Source organism: Bos indicus, chromosome 5 (assembly GCF_029378745.1).
Source record: "Bos indicus isolate NIAB-ARS_2022 breed Sahiwal x Tharparkar chromosome 5, NIAB-ARS_B.indTharparkar_mat_pri_1.0, whole genome shotgun sequence".
NCBI lineage: Eukaryota > Metazoa > Chordata > Mammalia > Artiodactyla > Bovidae > Bos > Bos indicus.
The window spans coordinates 12,738,319-12,761,472 of NC_091764.1; the positions used below are offsets into that span (position 1 = coordinate 12,738,319).

Genomic DNA, 23,154 nt, shown 5'->3' on the forward strand with positions numbered 1-23,154 from the left:
TGGATGGCATCACGGACTTGTTGGACGTGAGTTTGAGTGAACTCTGGGAGTTGGTGATGGACAGGGAGGCCTGGCGTGCTGCAATTCATGGGGTCGCAAAGAGTCGGACATGACTGAGCGACTGAACTGAACTGAACTCCTCTTTAATATGTCATCTTCAAATTTCAGTGACTTTTATAATCACAAAGATTTGGTCAGTAGAAAAGAACACAGAAGTTCTGTCTTCTGGTAGAGGATAGGATCCTGTTTTTCTTCTGAAATCCTGTTGTACTTTTAAGGGGGAGATGAGAACCACTCTTCTTAAGGCAAGGGGTAAAACAGCTTCAGATTGGAGTTGAATATTCCAAGTGGTGAGTCCCCTAGAGAAGCAGGATTCTCTTCAGCATGGAGTCCACTAGCAGCCCTGCTTTCCGATCAGTGAGCCTCTGTGCTATTTACCAAGCAGATCCTGCAGTGGAATCAAGACCCTCCAGGTGAAATATGATGGTTTGAGGTTGGTAGCTTTCTTTGGCTGTTTGCAGTGACAGACATAAATCCTCCCTCAGATCAGATCAGATCAGTGGCTCAGTCGTGTCCGACTCTTTGCGACCCCATGAATCGTAGCACGCGAGGCCTCCCTGTCCATCACCAACTCCTGGAGTTCACTGAGACTCACGTCCATTGAGTCAGTGATGCCATCCAGCCATCTCATCCTCTGTCGTCCCCTTCTCCTCTTGCCCCCAGTCCCTCCCAGTATCAGAGTCTTTTCCAATGAGTCAACTCTTCGCATGAGGTGGCCAAAGTACTGGAGTTTCAGCTTTAGCATCATTCCTTCCAAAGAAATCCCAGGGCTGATCTCCTTCAGAATGGACTAGAATTCATTCTAGGAATCAGCGAACTGAAATGGACTGGTATGGGTGAATTTAACTCAGATGACCATTATATCTACTACTGCGGGCAGGAATCCGTCAGAATAAATGAAGTGGCCATCATGGTCAACAAAAGAGTCCAAAATGCAGTACTTGGATGCAATCTCAAAACCAACAGAATGATCGCTGTTCATTTCCAAGGCAAACTATTCAATATCACAGTAATCCAAGTCTATGCCCCAACCAGTAACGCTGAAGAAGCTGAAGTTGAATGGTTCTATGAAGACCTACAAGACCTTTTAGAACTAACACCCAAAAAAGATGTCCTTTTCATTATAGGGGACTGGGATGCAAAAGTAGGATGTCAAGAAACACCTGGAGTAACAGGCAAATTTGGCCTTGGAATACGGAATGAAGCAGGGCAAAGACTAATAGAGTTTTGCCAAGAGAATGCACTGGTCATAACAAACACCCTCTTCCAACAACACAAGAGAAGACTCTATACATGGACATCACCAGATGGTCAACACTGAAATCAGATTGATTATATTCTTTGCAGCCAAAGATGGAGAAGCTCTATACAGTCAGCAAAAACAAGACCAGGAGCTGACTGTGGCTCAGACCATGAACTCCTTATTGCCAAATTCAGACTTAAATTGAAGAAAGTAGGGAAAACCACTAGAACATTCAGGTATGACCTAAATCATATCCCTTATGATTATACAGTGGAAGTGAGAAATAGATTTAAGGGCCTACATCTGATAGAGTGCCTGATGAACTATGGACTGAGGTTCATGACATTGTACAGGAGACAGGGATCAAGACCATCCCCATGGAAAAGAAATGCAAAAAAGTAAAATGGCTGTCTGGGGAGGCCTTACAAATAGCTGTGAAAAGAAGAGAAGCAAAAAGCAAAGGAGAAAAGGAAAGATATAAACATCTGAATGCAGAGTTCCAAAGAATAGCAAGAAGAGATAAGAAAGCCTTCTTGGAGTAAGCGTCTTTTAATTTCATGGCTGCAGTCACCATCTGTAGTAATTTTGGAGCCCAGAAAAATAAAGTCTAATACTGTTAACACTGTTTCCCCATCTATTTCCCACAAAGTGATAGGACCGGATGCCATGATCTTCATTTTCTGAATGTTGAGCTTTAAGCCAACTTTTTCACTCTGCACTTTCACTTTCATCAAGAGGCTTTTGAGTTCCTCTTCATTTTCTGCCATAAGAGTGGTGTCATCTGCATATCTGAGGTTATTGATATTTCTCCCGGCAATCTTGATTCCAGCTTGTGTTTCTTCCAGTCGAGCATTTCTCATGATGTACTCTGCATGTAAGTTAAATAAACAGGGTGACAATATACAGCCTTGACGAACTCCTTTTCCTATTTGGAACCAGTCTGTTGTTCCATGTCCAGTTCTAACTGTTGCTTCCTGACCTGCACACAGATTTCTCAAGAGGCAGATCAGGTGGTCTGGTATGCCCATCTCTTTCAGAATTTTCCGCAGTTTATTGTGATCCACATAGTCAAAGGCTTTGGCATAGTCAATAAAGCAGAAATAGATGTTTTTCTGGAACTCTCTTGCTTTTTCCATAATCCAGCAGATGTTGGCAATTTGATCTCTGGTTCCTCTGCCTTTTCTAAAACCAGCTTGAACATCAGGAAGTTCACGGTTCACATATTGCTGAAGCCTGGCTTGGAGAATTTTGAGCATTACTTTAGTAGCGTGTGAGATGAGTGCAATTGTGCAGTAGTTTGAGCATTCTTTGACATTGCCTTTCTTTGGGATTGGAATGAAAACTGACCTTGTCCAGTCCTGTGGCCACTGCTGAGTGTTCCAAATTTGCTGGCATATTGAGTGCAGCACTTTCACAGCATCATCTTTCAGGATTTTCAATAGCTCAACTGGAATTCCATCTCCTCCACTAGCTTTGTTCGTAGTGATGCTTTCTAAGGCCCCCTTGACTTCACATTCCAGGATGTCTGGCTCTAGGTCAGTGATCACACCATCGTGATTATCTGGGTCATGAAGATCATTTTTGTATAGTTCTTCTGTGTATTCTTGCCATCTCTTCTAAATATCTTCTGCTTCTGTTAAGTCCATACCATTTCTGTCCTTTATCGAGCCCATCTTTGCATGAAATGTTCCTTTGGTATCTCTGATTTTCTTGAAGAGATCCCTAGTCTTTCCCATTCTGTTGTTTTCCTCTATTTCTTTGCATTGATTGCTGTTCGCTGACAGAATGTGGTCCACTGGAGAAGGGAATGGCAAACCACTTCAGTATTCTTGCCTTGAGAACCCCATGAACAGAATGAAAAGCAAAATGATAGGATACTGAAAGAGAAACTCCCCAGGTCAGTAGGTGCCCAATATGCTACTGGAGATCAGTGGAGAAATAACTCCAGAAAGAATGAAGGCATGGAGCCAAAGCAAAAAGAATAGCCAGCTGTGGATGTGACTGGTGATAGAAGCAAGGTCCGATGCTGTAAAGAGCAAATTGCATAGGAACCTGGAATGTCAGGTCCATGAATCAAGGCAAATTGGAAGTGGTCAAACAAGAGATGGCAAGAGTGAATGTCGACAAGTCCTCCCTAGAGAATATTATTTTTAGCTACTGAAGTACATGGAAAATTAAGGCTAGTAACATGAGCTACAAGGCTTCTAGAGCAATCTGATAATAAAATTAAGAGATGTGTTCATCAGTTATTAGAAACATCTTAAGACATGATTTTGGTGCCATGCTTATTTTGTGATAAAAATTCCAAAGGCTACTTTAGAACTTCAAGTTAGGTGTTAGCAAGTAGTGATTATCTTGGGGGGAAAAAAAAAATTACTAAAAGGTTATCCTCACACCCCTCCTTGATAGTGTTTGTTAATGAAATTGTTGTTATTTTTTCCTGTGGTGCCATCAAAACTAATCTAATTCATGTTTTCTATCCCTGTTCACAAAAATCACCCCGGAAGACCTAGTTCTCATAAGTCATACCTCTTCCCCAGAATCTAATCCCCTTAAGATTCTGTATTTCTCTCCTCTGCCTGCATTGCCCATCATTTACTGCCCAACTCTTGAAATGTTTTATTAACTGTGTTCTGTCAAGACAGCCCTCTTAACCAGTTGCTCTTCTCTGCCTCCATGACCTCATTTCACACAGCCTACCTGCCTTCCATCTGTAGTTCTGGCACCAGCTTCCCAAAGCTTCAGTCACAACTAGGATCTCCAGTCCATGGAGATCGTGAGTGTTTCAGTGTTCTTGATCATCAAACCTCACTTTACTCTTTATTGAGATTACCTTTCAAGGTCAGTCATGATCACTTCCTTGGATGCAACCTCAGCTGCTTTGCTTCTTTTTGTTCCATCATGTCTTTGGGGCCCAATCAACACCTGGTTGAATCCATCTCTGCTGGTTCCTGTCTGCATGTTGAAGCAAAAGGTAGCTCTAGAAAACAACATACCTTAAGCCCAGTATCATCACTTCAAGGCAAACCTACTACAATTTTCTAGTCTGTCTGATGTTTTTATGGATGACTGTTCACACTTAACTGTCTCACCTAAAATATTCACAGCCCTTCTTCCATCGCGCACTCAAATGATGGCCTTGCTTCCTCTTTCACTGAGAACATAGAAGTAATCAGAGGGAACTTCCACAGTATCCCATCAGCAAATTTAACCATCTGTTAGCATCTGTGCCTTTAATGCTACCTTTCCTCCTATTGTTATGGATAAACTGTCCATACTTCTAGCTAGACCCAAACCCTTCATTTCTTCGCTAAATGATTTTATTCTTGACTAAGGATGTTACCCCTCCCTCTTTCTCTCTCTCTCCTCCCTCCCTCTTTTTTTTCTGTTTCTGTATCACTGACTCTCATATTAACTGCTTTTTTCCCTCTACCAGATTTTTTTCATCAGCATTTCAACATAATATTATGCCTCCAAAAACTCAGAAACAAAAAGACTCCCCCAAGTGATTCCTAAATTTGTATTTCAGGCTAGTATCTCTTCTTTGGATTCCAGATTAATCTATTTAGTGCCCAATTAGTATCTTCACTTGCAGGGGTCCCTTCAAGCAACTAGTCTATAACTGAGTTCCTGATCTTCCCACACTTTCTCACATTGTCCTTCTCCCTGCAATAAATCATTTCATTCTCCTAGCTGCATAAGCCAACTTCCTCTGCAACTGTCCTCGTCAAAGACGTCAATATCACTACTGACCTATAATACTACAGTTGACTCCTTTATTCATCTACTTCAACACAGCATTTGAAGCATAAGTCAGATCATGTGACTCCTTGAGAAGCTTACTCCTTCAACTCCTTCCAGTTCTTCACTCAGATAACATCTTCTCTTAAGACCTTTCCTAATCTCCCTATTTAATATTGACAAACTTTTGTTGTAGCAGACCAGACAGAAAATATTTTAGGCTTTGCAGTTATAATGTGTCTGTTGCAACTGCTCAGCTCTTTGCATGCCCTTGTAGCATGCAAGCAGCCATAGATAATACATGATTGAATGTGGCTATGTTCCAAAGACATTTTATTTATGGGCATTGAAATTTGAATTTTATGTAGTTTTCATGTATCTTGATGTATTCCTCATTCTTTTGAGAGTTTTCAACCATTTAAAAATATAAGCCATCAGGCTCCTCTGTCCATAGGATTTTCCAGGCAAGATTACTGGAGTGGGTTGCCATTTCCTCCTCCAGGGGATCTTCCTGACCCAGGGATTGAATCTGTGTCTCTGCGTCTCTTACACTACAGGCGGATTCTTTGCCTCTGAGCCACCAATGAAGCCCATATCACAATACAATATGCTATATATTTTACTTATTTTTTTCATGTGTATCTTTCGAGTAGAATTTAAGCTCCATAAGGCTTGGGGTTTTGAACTGTTTTGTGTACTACTGAATCTAAGACTACTAACATAGGTGCTCAATAATTAGATGAACGAAAATGTGAATAAATTTTATTAGAAAAGAAAGTAAAAAAATTTGGCTATAATGGATGAGATCACTGCTGAACACAAATATATTTCTTTAGTTGACCAAAAAAGCTTATTCAGTTTTTTCTATAACATCTTACAAAAAACCCAGATGAACTTTTTGGCCAACCCATATTTTAGAAATTCTAGTCATAGAACTACAGAAGACATGTGTTAACCATTTTCAGCCTACAAAATGTTCCTTTAGTGACTTTCTTCTTGAAATTTGTATTATTTCATTGTTATAGATTTTTTCATCTTCCCTAAATCCCATTTATTTAGTAAGAAACACACCACATTGATCTACCTGTTTTGGGGATGGTCTTGCTTCCTGTCCTACTGTGGCTTGTAAAAAATTACACGATCTAAAAGTTGAGAGTTATGTCTTATCTGGGGAACATTCTGAGGATTTCAAGCCCAAAACACAGCATCTCAGATAATGCTGAGAAACTATTCCCAGAGAGGCCAGGGCTGGTAGCCAGGATATATTTGAGTTTTTGCAACAAAAGACCGATAGTCTGAACATCAAAACATTACTGTTAATAAAACAAAACCGGATACTTCAAGTTAAGGAAGTTAGCACTTTTCTGTGCATAGAACTCCCCTGGTGGTTCAGACAATAAAGAGTCTGCCTACAATGCAGGAGACCCAGGTTCGATCCCTGGGTCCGGAAGATCCTCTGGAGAAGGCAATGGCAACCCACTCCAGTACTCTTGCCTGGAAAATCCCATGGACGGAGGAGCCTGGTAGGCTACAGTCCATGGGGTCGCAAAGAGCTGGACACGACTGAGTGACTTCACTTTCTTTTCATGCATAGGAAGGGACTTCCCTAGTGGCTCAATGGTAAAGAATCCACCTACCAATACAGGAGAAGCAAGAGATGTGAATTTGATCCCTGGGTCAGGAAGATCCCTTGGAGTAGGAAATGACAACCCACTCCAGTATTCTTGTGTGGAGAATTCCATGGACAGAGGAGCCCGGTGGGCTGTAGGCCATGGGGTCACAAAGAGTCAGATGCAACTGAGCACGCTCGCATGATGTATAGAAAGATTCAAGAGTCACAGCTGACTGAAATCATTTCTTTGATATACACTTTAGCTAACTAGGGCCAGTATCCTGTGTTTTCTCATCCTGAGTTGTCTCAGGGTGCATTGTCAGGGGTGGCTGAAGCAGCTGACTTCAAGATGGGCTTGGCAGTAGGCAGTTTCTTTGTCTGCATCCTGATTTTCCTTGTGCAGACAGCTGTAATGTGATGGCTTGATGACTGCAACATCCTTTATTTACTGATATGGCAGACAATATTTTAGTTCACAGGTTCTTCAAGTTCTGGAGCTAAATGGACTTGTTGATTCACCACTGCCCTCTTGCTTCTCTGCTGAAGGCTGCCCTCTCATATGATCACTTACAGTGGTCATGTTCACTTAGCATCCAGGACTTAATTTTCTAAGAATATTGCCTTTATAATTACTGCTCAATTTCTTCTTCTCTTGGATGAGCCAAAGAATTTCACAAAGTTCTTAAACTTCTATCTTTGACAGAGGTAAATGAAAGTGTTAAATTACAAGCATTGGAGCATAGCTTAATTTCTGTAAGCCATTTCAAGATATTGAAATTGGATTTAGTTATTATATATAATGGATATTAAACATTTATGAGACAAATGACCTGTAGTTTAATTAGATACTTAGTGAAGTATTCATAAGATACTTTGTTTTCAGAATAGTCAATATGTAATAGAAGTTAAAGGATCTTCCTTCTAGTTTCTTAGGTGAAAGAATTGAGGTGTCCCTCCCTTGTACTTCTAGAGAAGCTCTTTTTGTTTTGCTTGTTCAGATACAAATCATGTAGAGGTGAAATGTAGCCAAGTTTTTTCTGTGGTCTGGTATCAAATCACTATTCAAGGTTGTTGCATTGTCAATACAAAGTTATGTTTTTTTGAGTAGGTGAAACATATTACTTTGTGATTTCTATAAACGTATTTGACATGCATCACATAATCATTATGGTTCCCTAAAAGGGCATTGAAGATGAGTCTAAAAGAAATCAAAGTTGGCATGTGAGAATTAATCATTGGAATAATTCATTTTGTTCTACATTCCTTTTCAAGTCCTATTTTGGTTGTTATTTGCGAGTATGGGTGAATAACTATTCAGTAAATATATTTGAAATTCCCAGTTGCTTGGACTCTTGGTCTATGTAGTTACTTCATTGATTGCTATTACTTGCCTGCTTGCTTGTTTTATATTAATAGGGTAGACCAAAGAAGGAAGGTAAGAAAGTGTATAGCATTGTCAAAAATATAGCTACTCAGAGAAGAGATAAGAATAGGTCAGTTCAGTTCAGCCGCTCAGTCGTGTCCAACTCTTTGCGACCCCATGAATTGCAGCACGCCAGGCCTCCCTGTCCATCACCAACTCCCGGAGTTCACTCAGACTCATGTCCATAGAGTCGGTGATGCCATCCAGCCATCTCATCCTCTGTCGTCCCCTTTTCCTCTTGCCCCCAATCCCTCCCAGCATCAGGGTCTTTTCCAATGAGTCAACTCTTCGCATGAGGTGGCCAAAGTACTGGAGTTTCATCTTTAGCATCAGTCCTTACAAAGAACACCCAGGCCTGATCTTCTTTAGAATGGACTGGTTGGATCTCCTTGCAGTCCAAGGGACTCTCAAGAGTCTTCTCCAACACCACAGTTCAAAAGCATCAATTGTTCGGCGCTCAGCTTTCTTCACAGTCCAACTCTCACAGCCATACATGACTACTGGAAAAACCATAGCCTTGACTAGACGGACCTTTGTTGGCAAAGTAATATCTCTGCTTTTGAATATGCTATCTAGGTTGGTCATAACTTTCCTTCCAAGGAGTAAGCGTCTTTTAATTCCATGGCTGCAGTCACCATCTGCTGTGATTTTGGAGCCCCCAAAAATAAAGTTTGACACTGTTTCCACTGTTTCCCCATCTATTTCCTATGAAGTGATGGAACCAGATGCCATGATCTTCGTTTTCTGAATGTTGAGCTTTAAGCCAACTTTTTCACTCTCCTCTTTCACTTTCATCAAGAGGCTTTTGAGTTCCTCTTCACTTTCTGCCATAGGGGTGGTGTCATCTGCATATCTGAGGTTATTGATATTTCTGCCGACAATCTTGATTCCAGCTTGTGCTTCTTCCAGCCCAGCGTTTCTCATGATGTACTCTGCACAGAAGTTAAATAAGCAGGGTGACAATATATAGCCTTGACTTACTCCTTTTCCTATTTGGAACCAGTCTGCAATACCAAATCTGTTTTATTTACAATTTTGAAAGTACTATGCAGAAAAATGTCATCAAGCCAATCTTTAATGTCTTCCTCTAATATGCTGACTCTACAGACTTTACGTTAGAAGGAGCAGTCTGAATGTGACAACATTCAGATGTGAACATTTCAGAAATAAAGACCAAGTGTGCAATTGAATGTGAACATTTCAGAAATCTTGAGGGTTTCTGAATCATTTCAGAGATCTTGAGCGTGAATGTGAGACTATGTGAGTTGCAAAAGTTCTGCCATTTAGCCTCCCTTGATTTGCCATGAGTGTTGATACACAAAAGCCATGTTTATTTTTACGTTTTCAGCAGGTGTGACATTTTGGCAAGTGTAATGGCTTGGAGTACAGCATGGCTTCACCTTGATCAGTGTGTCCTGATGGAATATTTTCTGAAAGTGTGTGTGCAGACCTTGCATCATTATTTTTCCAAGCATGTATCAACAGAGTCTTGGTCCTAGAAAAGTGCAAATAGAATGCCATGCAGCAGACAGTATGTTTACATTTTCTTTTTAGTCCCTTGAAAGATTTATAGTTTCTGGAGGAATTACTTTGCTCCTGCTTGTTACATTTGACCTGATCATCCTAACTCAGAGCATTTGGAAAACTCTCCACTTGCTGTGTGCATGAAGTTTCTGGTGCATTCTCCCAGGGATCTGTGTTTCTTCCTCTTCATCCTGTGGGTGGACAGTTGCTGCCTTCTGATGTCGTGTTGAAATATGATTGCTCTGAATGGCACTGGCACCTTGGCATTAATCCTGCTTATTCACACCTGGATCCCCATCTGCTTTATAAGAGGGGAAAAAGCGTGTTATCCGTCTTTAGAGAATGGATGTCTAACCCAAATTTCACATTAATCCACTGTTTTAATGTCTCTGACATGCTCATTTCCATTAAAAAAATGAACATTTTCAATTAGTCCCATATAGGAACAAATCTATCATTTCCACAACATGCAAACTAGTGTCTCTCAGTTGACCTCCATCAGATCAAAGTTATTCATTGGCAGACATAGAAGTCAATTAGAAAAGTAATGTATTTTAGTTAAAAGTAATATCCTAAATTTGATTATCATGGCATCTGTCAAGCCTTTATTCAAGTATAACTTTGATTCTGTCAGTGTGGTCATACCTCTTGCTATATTGTACTTATTTTAATCAGATCAATTAACAAGCAAAAAAAAAAGAAAAAGCCAGCCCTCCTCCTCCCTCTGGGAAAAATAAGAATTAGCTCTCTGTTTCCATCTTCCATGGCAGCTGAGTTCTTAAGTAGTATAAGTCCAAATCTCAGCTTCCAGCATATCTCTGAAAATACGTTTTAATAACAACATGATTATTCCAGTCACATGTTTCAACTCCTTGGAATGAGCAGTCATTGTATTAGATATATTCATACTCATGCATCACACATACACATTTGGATGGCCTGTACAGCTGGAAATCCTTCTGTGTAATGTGACTATGATTGAGAAAGCAGGCACATGTTCCTACCTCCCCTTCATGCTAAAAAGAAACGAGTCAAATGTAGAGTGAATTATATCACTTAAATCATATTTGGACTAGAAACAGACAAGAAATTTGGTTCAAAGAAAAGGAGAAGAAGATGCTGTGGACTTTTGTAGCAGCTCTCGAGATTAGTAAGAGAAGGCAGCTCTTGGTGTTTGAGATATATAATGTTTGCTTAGTGTACAGATCTTTTTCTGAACTTCTTTCCTTCAGTGTTTTTAACCTTCAATACGTTCTTCTTATTTCCATTGTTCTAATCTACATGTACTTTAAGCCGTCATATATTTTCTCACACAGACAGAACTTTTATTTGGTAGTTTCTTTGAAATGATGAGTTATGTGGGGCTTCCCCCATGGCTCAGTGGTAAAGGATCCTCCTGCAATGCAGGAGCCACAGGAGACGTAGGTTTGATTCCTGGGACAAGAAAATACCCTGGAGGAGGGCATGGCAACCCACGCCAGGATACTTGCTTGGAGAGTCCCATGGACAAAGAAGCCTGGCAGGCTACAGTCCATAGAGTCGCACAGAGTTCAACAGAACTGAAGCAACTCAGCAAGTAGGCACACATGATGAGCTACGTGCTTGCTGCGAATCAAGATAAACAGTGTGCTGATTGCATTTGAAAAGCTGTGAGTGAGAGATGGGGGAGAAACGGGTTATTATGGGATTATATGAAATGTGTGTGAAACTTTTGAGAACTGCAAAGCATTATAGAATTTAAAGAATCATTCCATTTAAAAAGTAAAAAAAAAAAAAAAAAAAAAAGTAAAATTTAGGAAAAAAGCAGTGAGGGAGACCTAGGTAGCCTGGGAACAAGATTTTCCATTTGGATCATGTGAGAGACTTCCTGTGAAATTAAGGGCATCAGGAAAACCTGTCTTTGAAATAGAATCATCCTTGAAGAATAATTTCTGAGGTCTTAGCACTTTAGTAGATGCACTTTAAAATCTATTAGAAATCACCACTACCTTTGAAGTAATTCTGTTACAGTCACTGTTTGTTATCCCCCAAACCACAGCTGTTGGCATTTTGATTGCCATAGAAATGAATAGCACCCCACATTGTGGCAATCACACCCATCATAAAAGTTAAATGAACAGTCTTGTAATGCCCGCTGTGATGGGACAGATGTAAGAGAGAAGGATTGAGCACACAGGATAAAATATCTCACTGGCAAATTGAAACTACTCCCTCAGTACAGCGTGGTGTCTTGCTTGTCACCTATATCTGTTTTGTTTTATTCAAAGCTGTTTCTAAAACACAAATACTGTGTTGAAACTGAGAATCAGGATAAATCATTTCTATTATCTGTCAGAATTTGCCTTGCCATTGCTAGACTCCCTGTGTTGTTTTCCCTAGCTGGTTGTACACTTTGGTAAATCTTTTTTCAGAGATGCTTTATTCAAAATATATCTGTAACCAAAATATAACTTTCAAAGAACTATTATGTCTGAGTTGGGAGCATTGCACTGGTTGTAGGGTTTTTGGTTCCTAAAATTTTGTGAAAGATAGTGTAATTGTATTAATATTTCATTTTTAATAACAGTTTTCTTTCCACTTTGGTTTAATCTCAGAAGGTTTAACATCGTGACTGTCTGTACTGATATCTGAATCTCCAGTCTAATTGAACTGTATAACCCAGCTCTATACAGGCTTCTCTCCAGTGCTGTCTCTGCTCTCTGCAGTTTGCTTTAAAAAGTAACAAACTGCTTTTGATATGACACATTCATTTCAAAGGTTTATATATCATTCTCATTTTGGAAGCATAAAGAACTTGAAGCAACCTGATCAACTATCTTGTCTAAGAGCCTCACACCCATGAGGAGGGAATCTCCTTTCACCCCATAGCTCTGTCTTCATATCTCTGTTAGAAGTGTCTGATTCTCCTTTGGCATAGAAGAATATGTAGTCAAGCCCTGGATTGCAACTCCTTGAGAGCAGTGAAGCCTTCTTCTGTTCAGTCCCTTATAGTTCTCAAAATGATGCATGGATATCAGTTTCGTCTACCTCATAAATTTCAGGAGCATAAATGATATGTAATAGAATGTACACCTCCTAATAGTTTGCAACAAATGCCAAGTGTGCAATTAAAGTTATCTCAGGCCACATGCAGACTGAAACTATATATTGTTCTTTTTCATCACTTTGAGTATCTGGCAGCAACCTTGACATATAGTAAGTGTTTAATAAATGTTTGTTAAACTACTCCGAGATTAGACTAGAATTTACCTCTCCTAGGTCACCTCTTTTTGCTAAACCATACAAATTTTCTTCTTTCAGAAAGCATTCTTCGAGAGCTTCTTTCACATGCCAGAGCTTGGCAGTAGCACTATAAAAACAGTTAAAGTAAATTCACTCTCTTACCCTCCAGCATAGAAGGTAGACACAATAAGTTGATGTCCTTCATTGTGGTAAGTATTGCAATTAATGTATGTAGACAGTACTATGGAAACAGAGGAGTAATATATGAATATGGTCATTTTTTAAATGATCAGAAGTTTGTCTGAAATAGAGTAGAAGAAGAGCTTTGTCAGAAGAGGAGTTTGATGAGAAATGGATGGTCCAAATAGCACCTGGCAGAAAGACTTGCAAAATTTAAAAAAGATTTGCAAACTTGCAAAAAAGATTTGCAAACTCTCGATTTGCAAAATTTAAAAACTAGACAGTACCAACTATTATTAAGGATATGAAATAAAGGCTCTTGATGCTAAAGCATTTTGCTACAACCACACAGAAGAGTAATTTGGTGACATCTGGCAAAGTTGAAGATCCCCCATGTCCAGCAATTCCACTCTTAGAAACTCTCCCATAAGTTCATGTAGAGATAGTCACAAGAATATTGATGGCAGCCTCTTTTTTTAAGATGAGAGTTTTTTTTTTTAATTGAAGTATAGCTGATTTACAGTGATATATAACCCTTGCTCTACAGCAAAGTGATTCAGTTATTCATATATATACACATTCTTTTTATATTCTTTTTTATTATGGTTTATCACAGGATATCAAATATAATTCCCTGTGCTGTGTGGTAGGAACCTGTTGTTTATCCATTCTATATGTAATAGTTTGCATCCGCTAACCCAAATCCCCCAATCCATTGCTTCCTTACCCCTCGCCCTTCTTGGCAACCATAAGTCTGTTTTTTTTTATGTCTGTGGGTCTGTTTCTGTTTCATAGGCAGGTTCATTTGTGTCTTATATTAAATTCCACATACAAGTGATCATATAATATTTGTCTCTCTCTTTCTTACTTCACTTAGTATGATAATCCTAGTTGCAGCCATGTTGCTGCAAATGGCATTACTTCGTTCTTCTCTTACGGCTGAGAAGTGTTCCATTGTATGTATGTAGCACATCTTCTTTATTCATTCATCTGTTGGGCATTTAGTTTGTTTCCATGTCTTGACTATTGTGAATACTGCTGCTGTGAACATAGGGATGCATGTAGCTTTTTGAATTATAGTGGCAGCATCCTTTAAAAGAGTCTATATGCCCATCCTTCAGAAAATGGGTAGTCATTCAACAGAATTTATGTGAAAGAGCTAAACCTCACACATATCAACAAAGATAAACAAAATGAAAAGCAGAAATTTCAAGTTCCAAGTGAGTGCTTGGCAGGTTGGCTAAGCATGGTTGGCATCATTATCCATGATGGATAATGACAAATGTATGAAGTTAAAACTTATATACAAGGTCATACATTTGCTATGGACACACAAAAAATAAAACTGTGAAACATACATTGGAACAATAAATACCAACTTCAGGATAGTGGTTTTATTCAGAGGAAGGGGAGAGTTCAGTGAAAGATATTTGGGGGCTTCAGTTGTCTTTATAAAGTTTTATTTGCTAGGCAAGTAACAGTTTTTGTAGTATTCTCTGAAATTTTGTATGCTCTAAAATATTCATAATAAAGAAAAAACTCTGCATATGGCTTTACCTTTGTGTTCATTCATTTAATCTTTTACCCATTGGTCTTTTCAGCTACCCATTAATTTATTCTTCTTTTCTGTCAAAATAATTGTATTTAAACAATCTGAAAAAATGATCATCGCTTAAATCAAGTTGGTAAAAAGGAAAATGGTATGATTAAAAGAGAGTGTAAGGGAGATTTGAGGATGAAGTTGCCAAAAGACAATTAGATGAATGTATATATGTGTGCATGTGGAAGAATGCAGTGAATGAAGGGTATTTAGGTTTCTAGCTTGGCATTAGACCATTAAGCATGCCGATGGGACCAAGAAGGATTGAGTTGGAACTGAGGGGAATAAGACGTCTACTTTTGTCTCAGTCCATGTTATACTTTTTCTTCCACAAGCCTAATGATCTTAAAAACTTTAATTCCGTAGTTATTTATGAAATATTTGCCATGTACAAGGCACAGTAAATATAAAGAGATCCTTTGATGTATACAAAAATACTTTTTTCATGACTATGTTTCTTAAAAGTTTATACCATTAATTTTTAAGCATCATGATATAGTTACTGCTTCAGTAAATTAAATTGGGTAAGGAATTTCAGCTGAATCCAGTTCGACAGCAGTAGGCAACCTTCATTAAGTTATCACGTATAACTACTTGAAAAAAGAGTAATAAGCCATTAAAAACTTCAGACTGTGTAAACTCATTTAAGTTCGCAAATTCAGAAAGGAGGTTAAAGGTGGTTATCTTGAAAACATTCCCAAAATGTGTAATGTATTAACTGAGTGATAGCTAGGTAAGGCTAACTTGAGACAGTCTTTCTTAAAATTTATTTCAGTAAACATACAACTATATGGATAATTTCGGCAACACTTGTAGTGAAAATAGATATATAAAACTAGACTGTTATCTCTGGCTTCATCTTTTTCATAGCTTCTCTTGCCTATTGATTTATTTTCATAAAAAGGAAGTGGTCTCAGGGACTAATGGCGTGCAGAGACCAGTTACTGTGTGGGTTTTCAACTCTAGAACATTTCAACCAAGTCCTTTTTCTTTTTTCTAGGAAAAGAGTGTCCTCTGTTTAAAATTCTATATTTCAATTCTGTTCCCAGTAGAAAGATGAATTTCCAGTCCTAAATCCCCTTGTGATCTCACTATCCCTTCTCCATAGATAACTTTCCAAGAGTATGTAATAGGCAAGACAAGGAAGATGACTTTGTTTTCCAACCCTGTGTGATCAGGATACCCTGTGAGTACAGCTGGGTTCCTTGGGAGCCTCTAGGGCATTAGATTAGAATCAGACTTTCATAACTGCATTTGCTCTACCCCACCCCAGTATACATCTATTATTTTAATTTTGCTTATTTTCTCCAGTGCTCAAGAAGTAAGCCAAAGACCACAGTAAAGTAACAATAAAAGCATAATTCCCTAGAGACTTGGAAAAGACGTCATTTGTTGCCTCAGTATGGCTCCTAGTCAACCCCTTTGATGTAAAGCATCTGTCCTCTTCAAGGAAACAAGAAAGATCTGGTTCTCCTTTCTAGTCTGTGAAGTAGGAGCTGGTGTCATTTGCTGTGATGAGTACAAGCCCAGTGTTCCTGAGTTGCAAGCTGCCTGACTGCCTTGGTTAACATCCTGAACATTTCATCGGCTGTCTTTAATAAAGGAGGATGTGTGTGAGGGAAGACATCAGCAGTTGTGGTTGGGTTTCTGTTCCCCAGCCCATGAGTCACAGCTGGCGGAGAGCAGTGACACCAGTGTGTAATCAGACGGCCAGTCACCTGGACTTCTTGCCTTTCAGTTATACAGTGAGGTAGTCTTTAAAAGTGGTTAGAAACTAACTTGCTCTTCCTTGGCTATGAAAATTCTTCTCATTCCCTCTCCTGTCTAACAATATTTAGTCGTTTATGGCTTCTGTTAATAAAGTCTCTTTGGAACATTTAATCCCTAAAATAATTCCAGGGCCAAGAGAAGAATCCTACTTTATGAAAGGATAGAAATATGATCTGACATACTTTGTTCTATAGGAACTTCATCCTTTTATAGGAAACTTCATCTCAGAAGACCTAAAAGGACATAATCTAGAATCTGGAAATGATCTCTAGAACCATACTTCTCCAATTTTAATAAGCATACAAAGCATCAGGGAGATCTTGTTGAAATTTAGATTCTGACTCAGTATGTGCCACCTGAAACCCTGAGTTTCTGTCAAGCTCCCAGGTAATGCCGGTGCTTTTTGTCGCAAGGCTAGAAGGCCTGAAAGCATTCAGTCCAGTGGACATCCACTTAGCTGCCCTAGTCAGCGCTGTGGAAGGGACATATAACAGGCCTGAAAGGTAAAGCCCTTGTCTTTGAAGAGAGAAAACAACTGTGTAAGAAGAAAGTCATCTATATGTACTTTTATTCATAAATTTTTAACAAAAACATGAACCTGTTTATCAAAATGATGGTTGACTGTTAAAGCAGTTACCTAAAGCAGTGATGCTCATGTCACAAGTGAGCACACCAGTATGTAAATTTCATCAGTTTCTATTTACTCAAGTAAGAAGCTGTGGTGATGCTTTAAGCATTATATGTGTCCATAGAATTTTAAAATTTTTTGAGAACTTTTAAAAACTCTATTAAAGTAGACATATTTAAACCAAAATGTCTCATCTGAACGTAGAAATATATAACTGCCTAACAATATTCAATGATATTCTTAAGTATGCACATTTTTAGTTTATTTGGATTTTTATTCTTTAGAGAACACAATGAGTATAAATGAGCTTTCAAGAGATTGATTATCTCACATTAACTTCATAATGTCAATTTTTTATTACTTTTGCTTAATGAGTATTAGCATGGATAATGCAAAATTATAATCATTTCAAAACATCATTATAAATTAACATTCCAAACTTATTTTGATAACAGATTTAACTTCCTAGTTGTGTTTTCTTAGAAAATATTGATTTTTTTTTATCACGTGATAGCAGAAAGGTTACTTCGAAGTAGTCTGAGAAGGACCCAAGGCCACAATTTAGTAACAATAATAGAGTCTGTTTATGTGACCTAGTATGTACTTCACCAGCTGTGTTCCCAGCTGGCTTTTCCAGGTTTAACCTAAGAAAGTCTTCAAACCTAGTATAGGCAGAGCCAGTTCACAAATCCTCAGTGTTTGGACTCAGTGGTCATTCAGGCACATTGACAGATTCTGTTTTGTATGTTTGAGATGATGAGTAGACAGAAAAGAGAAACTGACACTTTTACATGATCATATAATATCAACAGGCCTATGAAGCAGGTTCTGTTACCCCATTTCCAGAAGAAACTGAAGTCTCCATGCTCACTCAGCTTCAGGGGCGGAATTGGCATTGGAACCTAGGCAGTGTGACTCTGTAACCTCTGAGTGTTTTTAATAATCCCCTTGAGTTGCAATTATAGTTAGGTACAGACTCTGATAGTAAAGTGGTTCAAGAAATAACCACCGCTCCACAGAGACATCTGGTTTCTCACAGCCCCATCACTACGCCTTTTCTATTTCTGGTTAGTTAGGAACGGCCTCCAACCATGGTTCTCCCTCCCCGTTTCCTTTCTTCCCACTCTGGATAGGAGGAGGTCTGAACATTTTATCTACTTTGCATATCCGGTAAGCCAGGCTGTGAACATGCTTCACCATCAATTTAGGAGCTGTTTACTGACAGTTGTGCTAAGCTCTGGGAGTGAACATAATTCAGAACTGTGTTGCAGCATCAAGAAACTCAGTATAATAATGTGTGGTGTGATAAAGTTCTTTGAGGAAGACAGAGTAGGTGGTGGTATTTTAGGTTCCCGATGCGGAGCTATTCACTGCACATGTAATTTAGAGCTATGTTTATTTGGCTTGGTGTTTAAAATTAGAAGTTGACCATCTGTATTTTTCTTGATAAGTGTGGAGTCATCCTAACCAAAAGGTTTTTGAAGGTCAGGAATAGTTTATATTTGCAACATTGTTTTTGGAAAGGAAAAAGGATACAGAAAAGTTGGAAAATAGTGCCCAGAAGTTGACTTAAGAGAACTTTGGTATACATCCAGAGATATGTGAGACAGCCATTAAAGTAAAAATTATAAAATATGTGTAACAGCATAAAAATCATAAACATGCATGTGTTAGACCTCAAGCAAAATGAGACAAGAAAAGGTGGACTTGACATTTGTAGAGTGTTTATTATGTGCATGTACTATGCTACGTTTATTTTTTCACTTTATCTTTCTAACAATATGCAAAAAACTGATGTTATTTCAGTATTTCATAAATGGAAGAATTGGGGCACAGATATATTAGGGGACCTCACCAAGGTCACAGCGGGTGGTTAAGCAAGAATTCAAATTCAGATCTCTTCAAATCCAAGTCTGATCATCTTTTCCCAGTTGATTTACTCTGAGCTATTCGACCATACCTCACCCCCCCAGCATAGTTTTTGATTTAGAAGTAATTGTATTTACAGTAAAGAGTAGAGTCATATGAATTCAGCTGAAAAAAATGCTTGCATTGTGAAAGCACTAAATTGTGAAAATAATTGTGATTACTTTAGGCTACATCATAGAGTTGCCAGGACAATTAATAGTTGACACCAGCTGTAAAATGAAAACATAATCTTAGCATAAACAATTTTAGTTTTATCTGATGTTTGAAGTATTCGTTTATGTAACTGCCAAGATACTAACTGTACTTTGTTAACCAGAAAGTTCTAGGAACAAGACAAGAACAGAAGAGCACTTACTCATAGAAAGCAAGCAAAGTATTTTTTCCCCGCTTTGGGAGGGTCTTGTTATTTATTGTTAACTAATGTTGGAGAACTTGGGTATGGGAACCATTATATTAAACTAGTACTAGTACTGTACATGCTAAGTCACTTCAGCCGTGTCCAGTTCTTTGTGACCCTATGGACTGTAGCCCGCCAGACTCCTCTGTCCATGGGGATTCTCCAGGCAAGAATACTGGAGTGGGCTGCCATGTCCTCCTCCAGGGGATCTTCCCAACCCAGGGATCGAACCCACGTCTCTTAGGTCTCCTGCATTGGCGGGTGAGTTCTTTACCACTAGTACCACCTGGGAAGCCATGCTACATACTCTGTTGCTATGTTTATTGTAAACATTGACCATCGTAAGTTTAAAAGGTAAAAACTTGATCTCATTAAACTACTTGAGTTAAATGTAGAAAGGATTTTAGTGGCTGCATTTGAAGTTTTTTCAGGGTTTTCACCTTCAAGACCTCAGTAAAGGCACTGTTTGTCACCTTTTCCCACTTAGTTCCTTTTTTTTTTTTTCCCCTTGGCATTGAGTTGAAAAGAAGTTCAATTCTTTCCATCTAAAATTGTATCCCTTTTAACTTTTTTTCTCATGAAAGGACAGTCTGACTAGGTTACTAGGTCTTCATATGTAACCTATACTTTCTCATTAAAGGAACAACTATTTCCCTTACTGCCTGCTCTTTTTAAAGCAGAAAGTACACAGCAGCTGTTTGAAAGCTTTTTTTTTTCTTCCTGGTATCCTTATCTATTGGTATAAATTGCTAAATTGCTTCCATAAAATGCCTCCAGACATAAGGGAATCATTTGCATAAGTGGATGAAGATTTTTGTCTTCCATGAAGGAAAGCTTACCACGGTCTGTTAATCGTTTTCCTTCCTCTCTCTGGTTCCAGTATCCGGCTGCTCTGATGAACTTGGGAGCCATCCTGCATCTCAATGGCCGGCTCCAGAAGGCTGAGGCCAACTACCTGCGGGCACTACAGCTCAAGCCGGATGACATCATCACACAGTCCAATCTCCGAAAGCTCTGGAACATCATGGAAAAGCAAGGCCTAAAGACTTCCAAGACCTGACACAGGAAGGCCGGACCGCACCCTCCTCCATACGTGAAACCCAGACTCATGAAGGAGCAGAGCTTCCCAGCAGTGCTATGACAAGAGCTAGTTCGGACTTGGAGACCGGGGGCAGAGGTCCCTGAGGCCACCACCACTTCTGGGAGTATCCACTTTGCTATGGACACAGCCATCGACACCAAAAATGGGGGGAATGTTGGAAACTTCCTGAAGGATATAATCATTACCCATAAAACTGTAAACCCAAGCACTTAACGGGATCTTTTGGCATTCTAAAAGGGGGAAGAGGTGTAAGTTTCAAATGTGGTTCATTTATGAAAGCTAATTTAGAAATTATACTGTTCCTTAAACACTGTGAGAGAAAGTCAAGGGTGTCTTTTCAGCCGTGGTAAACCATTAAGGTCAAGTTCATGGGCGGTGATTCAAGTGTGGTGTGAATTCTGGTGAGCTGGCCATTTGTCTTAACGTTGCTGCCTTCCCTCTTTGGGACAGCCTACTTATCAGTTTCCAAAACCTAGAAAACTTTTCTAATACTGTGTCAGGACCTGTCAGAGTCAATATTTGTTTCCTGACTGGTGCACATAACGTTTTATGATTCAGACGTCACCATCGTGTGGACATCCTTTGCTTTTCGTGTTGTGTAATGGATGTGCAGGAGAAAGCAAAGCATGTTTCTCACTGACGTCCTCGGAGGGGAGGGGAGAGGCCCATGTGTGCCAGGCAGGCATTTTTCACTTTGACGTCACCAACTTTTCCCAAAACTGCCTAGGAGAATTCATTGTTTTAATTCTTAGGCTTTTGAAATTGCCTTGTAAAATGGCTATTCCTAGTTAATGCCTATGCTTATATAAGGAAGTAAATCAAGAGGAACTTTAAAAAGTGTTCTAGTTCCAGTACCTAACCAGCAGCTAGTCCAAAAGGGAAGAGGCTTTGTGCCTTCCAGATGTTGCTGGGTTAAAAATCAAGTCTGTGTGACAGTGTTGCCGACAATTTTATATTTTGGAAACAATTGGTATGAAATGTTAATCACTTTCTAATAGGTACCCAAACAGCAGTGCTGATAAGTTTTTGAGAAATTATTTTTAATCATACTTGTTCTTCCCAAAAGACATAAAAAAATATCTTATTTTAAGCTGCAGTAGACTATAGCGTTAGTCCACGTGTTTCTAGGTTTCCTGCCAAGTGCTTTTCACTGTTGAAAACTATTTTTCACTAGCAAATTTGGCATTTTATTTCATTGCCTATTAGTAACCACTTCAGTGATCATTTCACAAGTAAAAGACTATAAATGAAGTAGAGAGAAACATTTATTGAACATTTTCTGACTTGCAGTCAAACTTTGCTACTAAAAATTAACTTTGTAAAAACAGCAATCCACTCTCTACTTCTTCCTAGAGGAGGTAGCTATACAGTACTCTACATATTTATTTATTTATTATTCTGCCATAGCAAAATAACAAAACTTGATTCATTAAACCAGTTCTTTGCAACTTAAAGTTAGCTTTTTTTCTTGTCCTTTCATACTCCACGTGTATATGGTCAGCATCCCCATTGAAGGGAAGCTACATGTGCAAATAGATCTTAATGTGTTTCTTCATATTTTATATGTTTTGCTGCATATCTGAATATGGTGGGGTAAAGAATTTAAAGTCGTGCTTCTATGGCATTAGTGTGTTGGTGAGAAAGATAATGTAGTGGGAGAGATTTGTTAATGGCATAAAAAGAAGGCCCTCCAAATATGTAACATTTTATTGGTAAGCATTTCATTGAAGGGCCAGAAGTTAAATTATAACTAAATCACTGTGTTTTCAGAATGATATTTAATGTTTAACAACAACAAACCCATGGTCAAACCAAAAGCATGGGTTGAGGTATATTTTTCATCTTCTAGTGCATTGGTAATTGCAAAGAAAAAAGAAAAAGAGGAATTTAATATAAGGATATAGAGGTGAATTCAGTGTCTAACATTTTTATTTATTTAAATAGTTATTGACGTATGATGGCTTCCTTGTCTTAACATTTTGTGTCTTTAAATTGTTATTCTTCCCTTCACACACTTGGTTCTTGATAGTTTCACTGATTGCACAGTAGAGGCACTTCATGTTGACCCAGTTCCCAAGTAGCATAATAATTGGACCTGTGTCATAAAATGCATGGATCATTAATAACTAAATGTCCCTGACAACTTTCACCACAGGGCTGGACTTAGTAACTGACCAACTTCGGGGGGAGGGTTTGGGGAGGTCTACAGAACATGGTCAAAAAAATGTCTCCGCTCAGGGATTTATGGTGGATTATTGCAGACAGTGCTAAAACTATAGAGCACAAGACAAGTTTACTAAATTAAAATTTTATTTTTTTGAGAAACTGTTATTTGTATAAATTATCAAGTTTTGTAGGCTTTCCTTTTGTAGAAATAATTGTTTTATGTGCCAGAGAATTTTGATTTTGTTTTCAACAATAAAGCATTGATAACAAATATGTTTATAAGCCTTTTTAAAAATCTTCTACAGGTGTAACACTTACATTCTCTTGGATTTTAACAGACCTAGGAGAAATGTGGGAATCTCTGGAAACTTTTCACAAACACCATTTTAGGTATTAACTTTGTAGATTCCTTTAGGTTTGTTTGTTTTTTAATAACCTCAAGCAAGTTGTGTCACTAATTTGGAACTTTCTCATTTGATCCAAAATTTTCTTGCTAAACAGAAGCTCTTCTCTGCACTCTTCGGAAGCCAACAATGAACCAACGCAATAACATCAGA

The 23,154-nt window shown here is 38.6% G+C and overlaps 1 protein-coding gene across 1 annotated transcript in view; it reads left to right on the forward strand.

The window, feature by feature from the left end:
- The window catches only part of TMTC2 (transmembrane O-mannosyltransferase targeting cadherins 2), a 422,793-nt gene extending 399,925 nt beyond the window's left edge, over nucleotides 1-22,868 (forward strand). The window contains exon 12 of the mRNA XM_019960312.2: nucleotides 20,210-22,868. Within this exon, the coding sequence (XP_019815871.2) occupies nucleotides 20,210-20,389 (180 nt within the window). The 3' untranslated portion in view covers nucleotides 20,390-22,868. The remainder of the gene's footprint in view (nucleotides 1-20,209) is intronic.
- The last annotated feature ends 286 nt before the right edge of the window (nucleotides 22,869-23,154 follow it).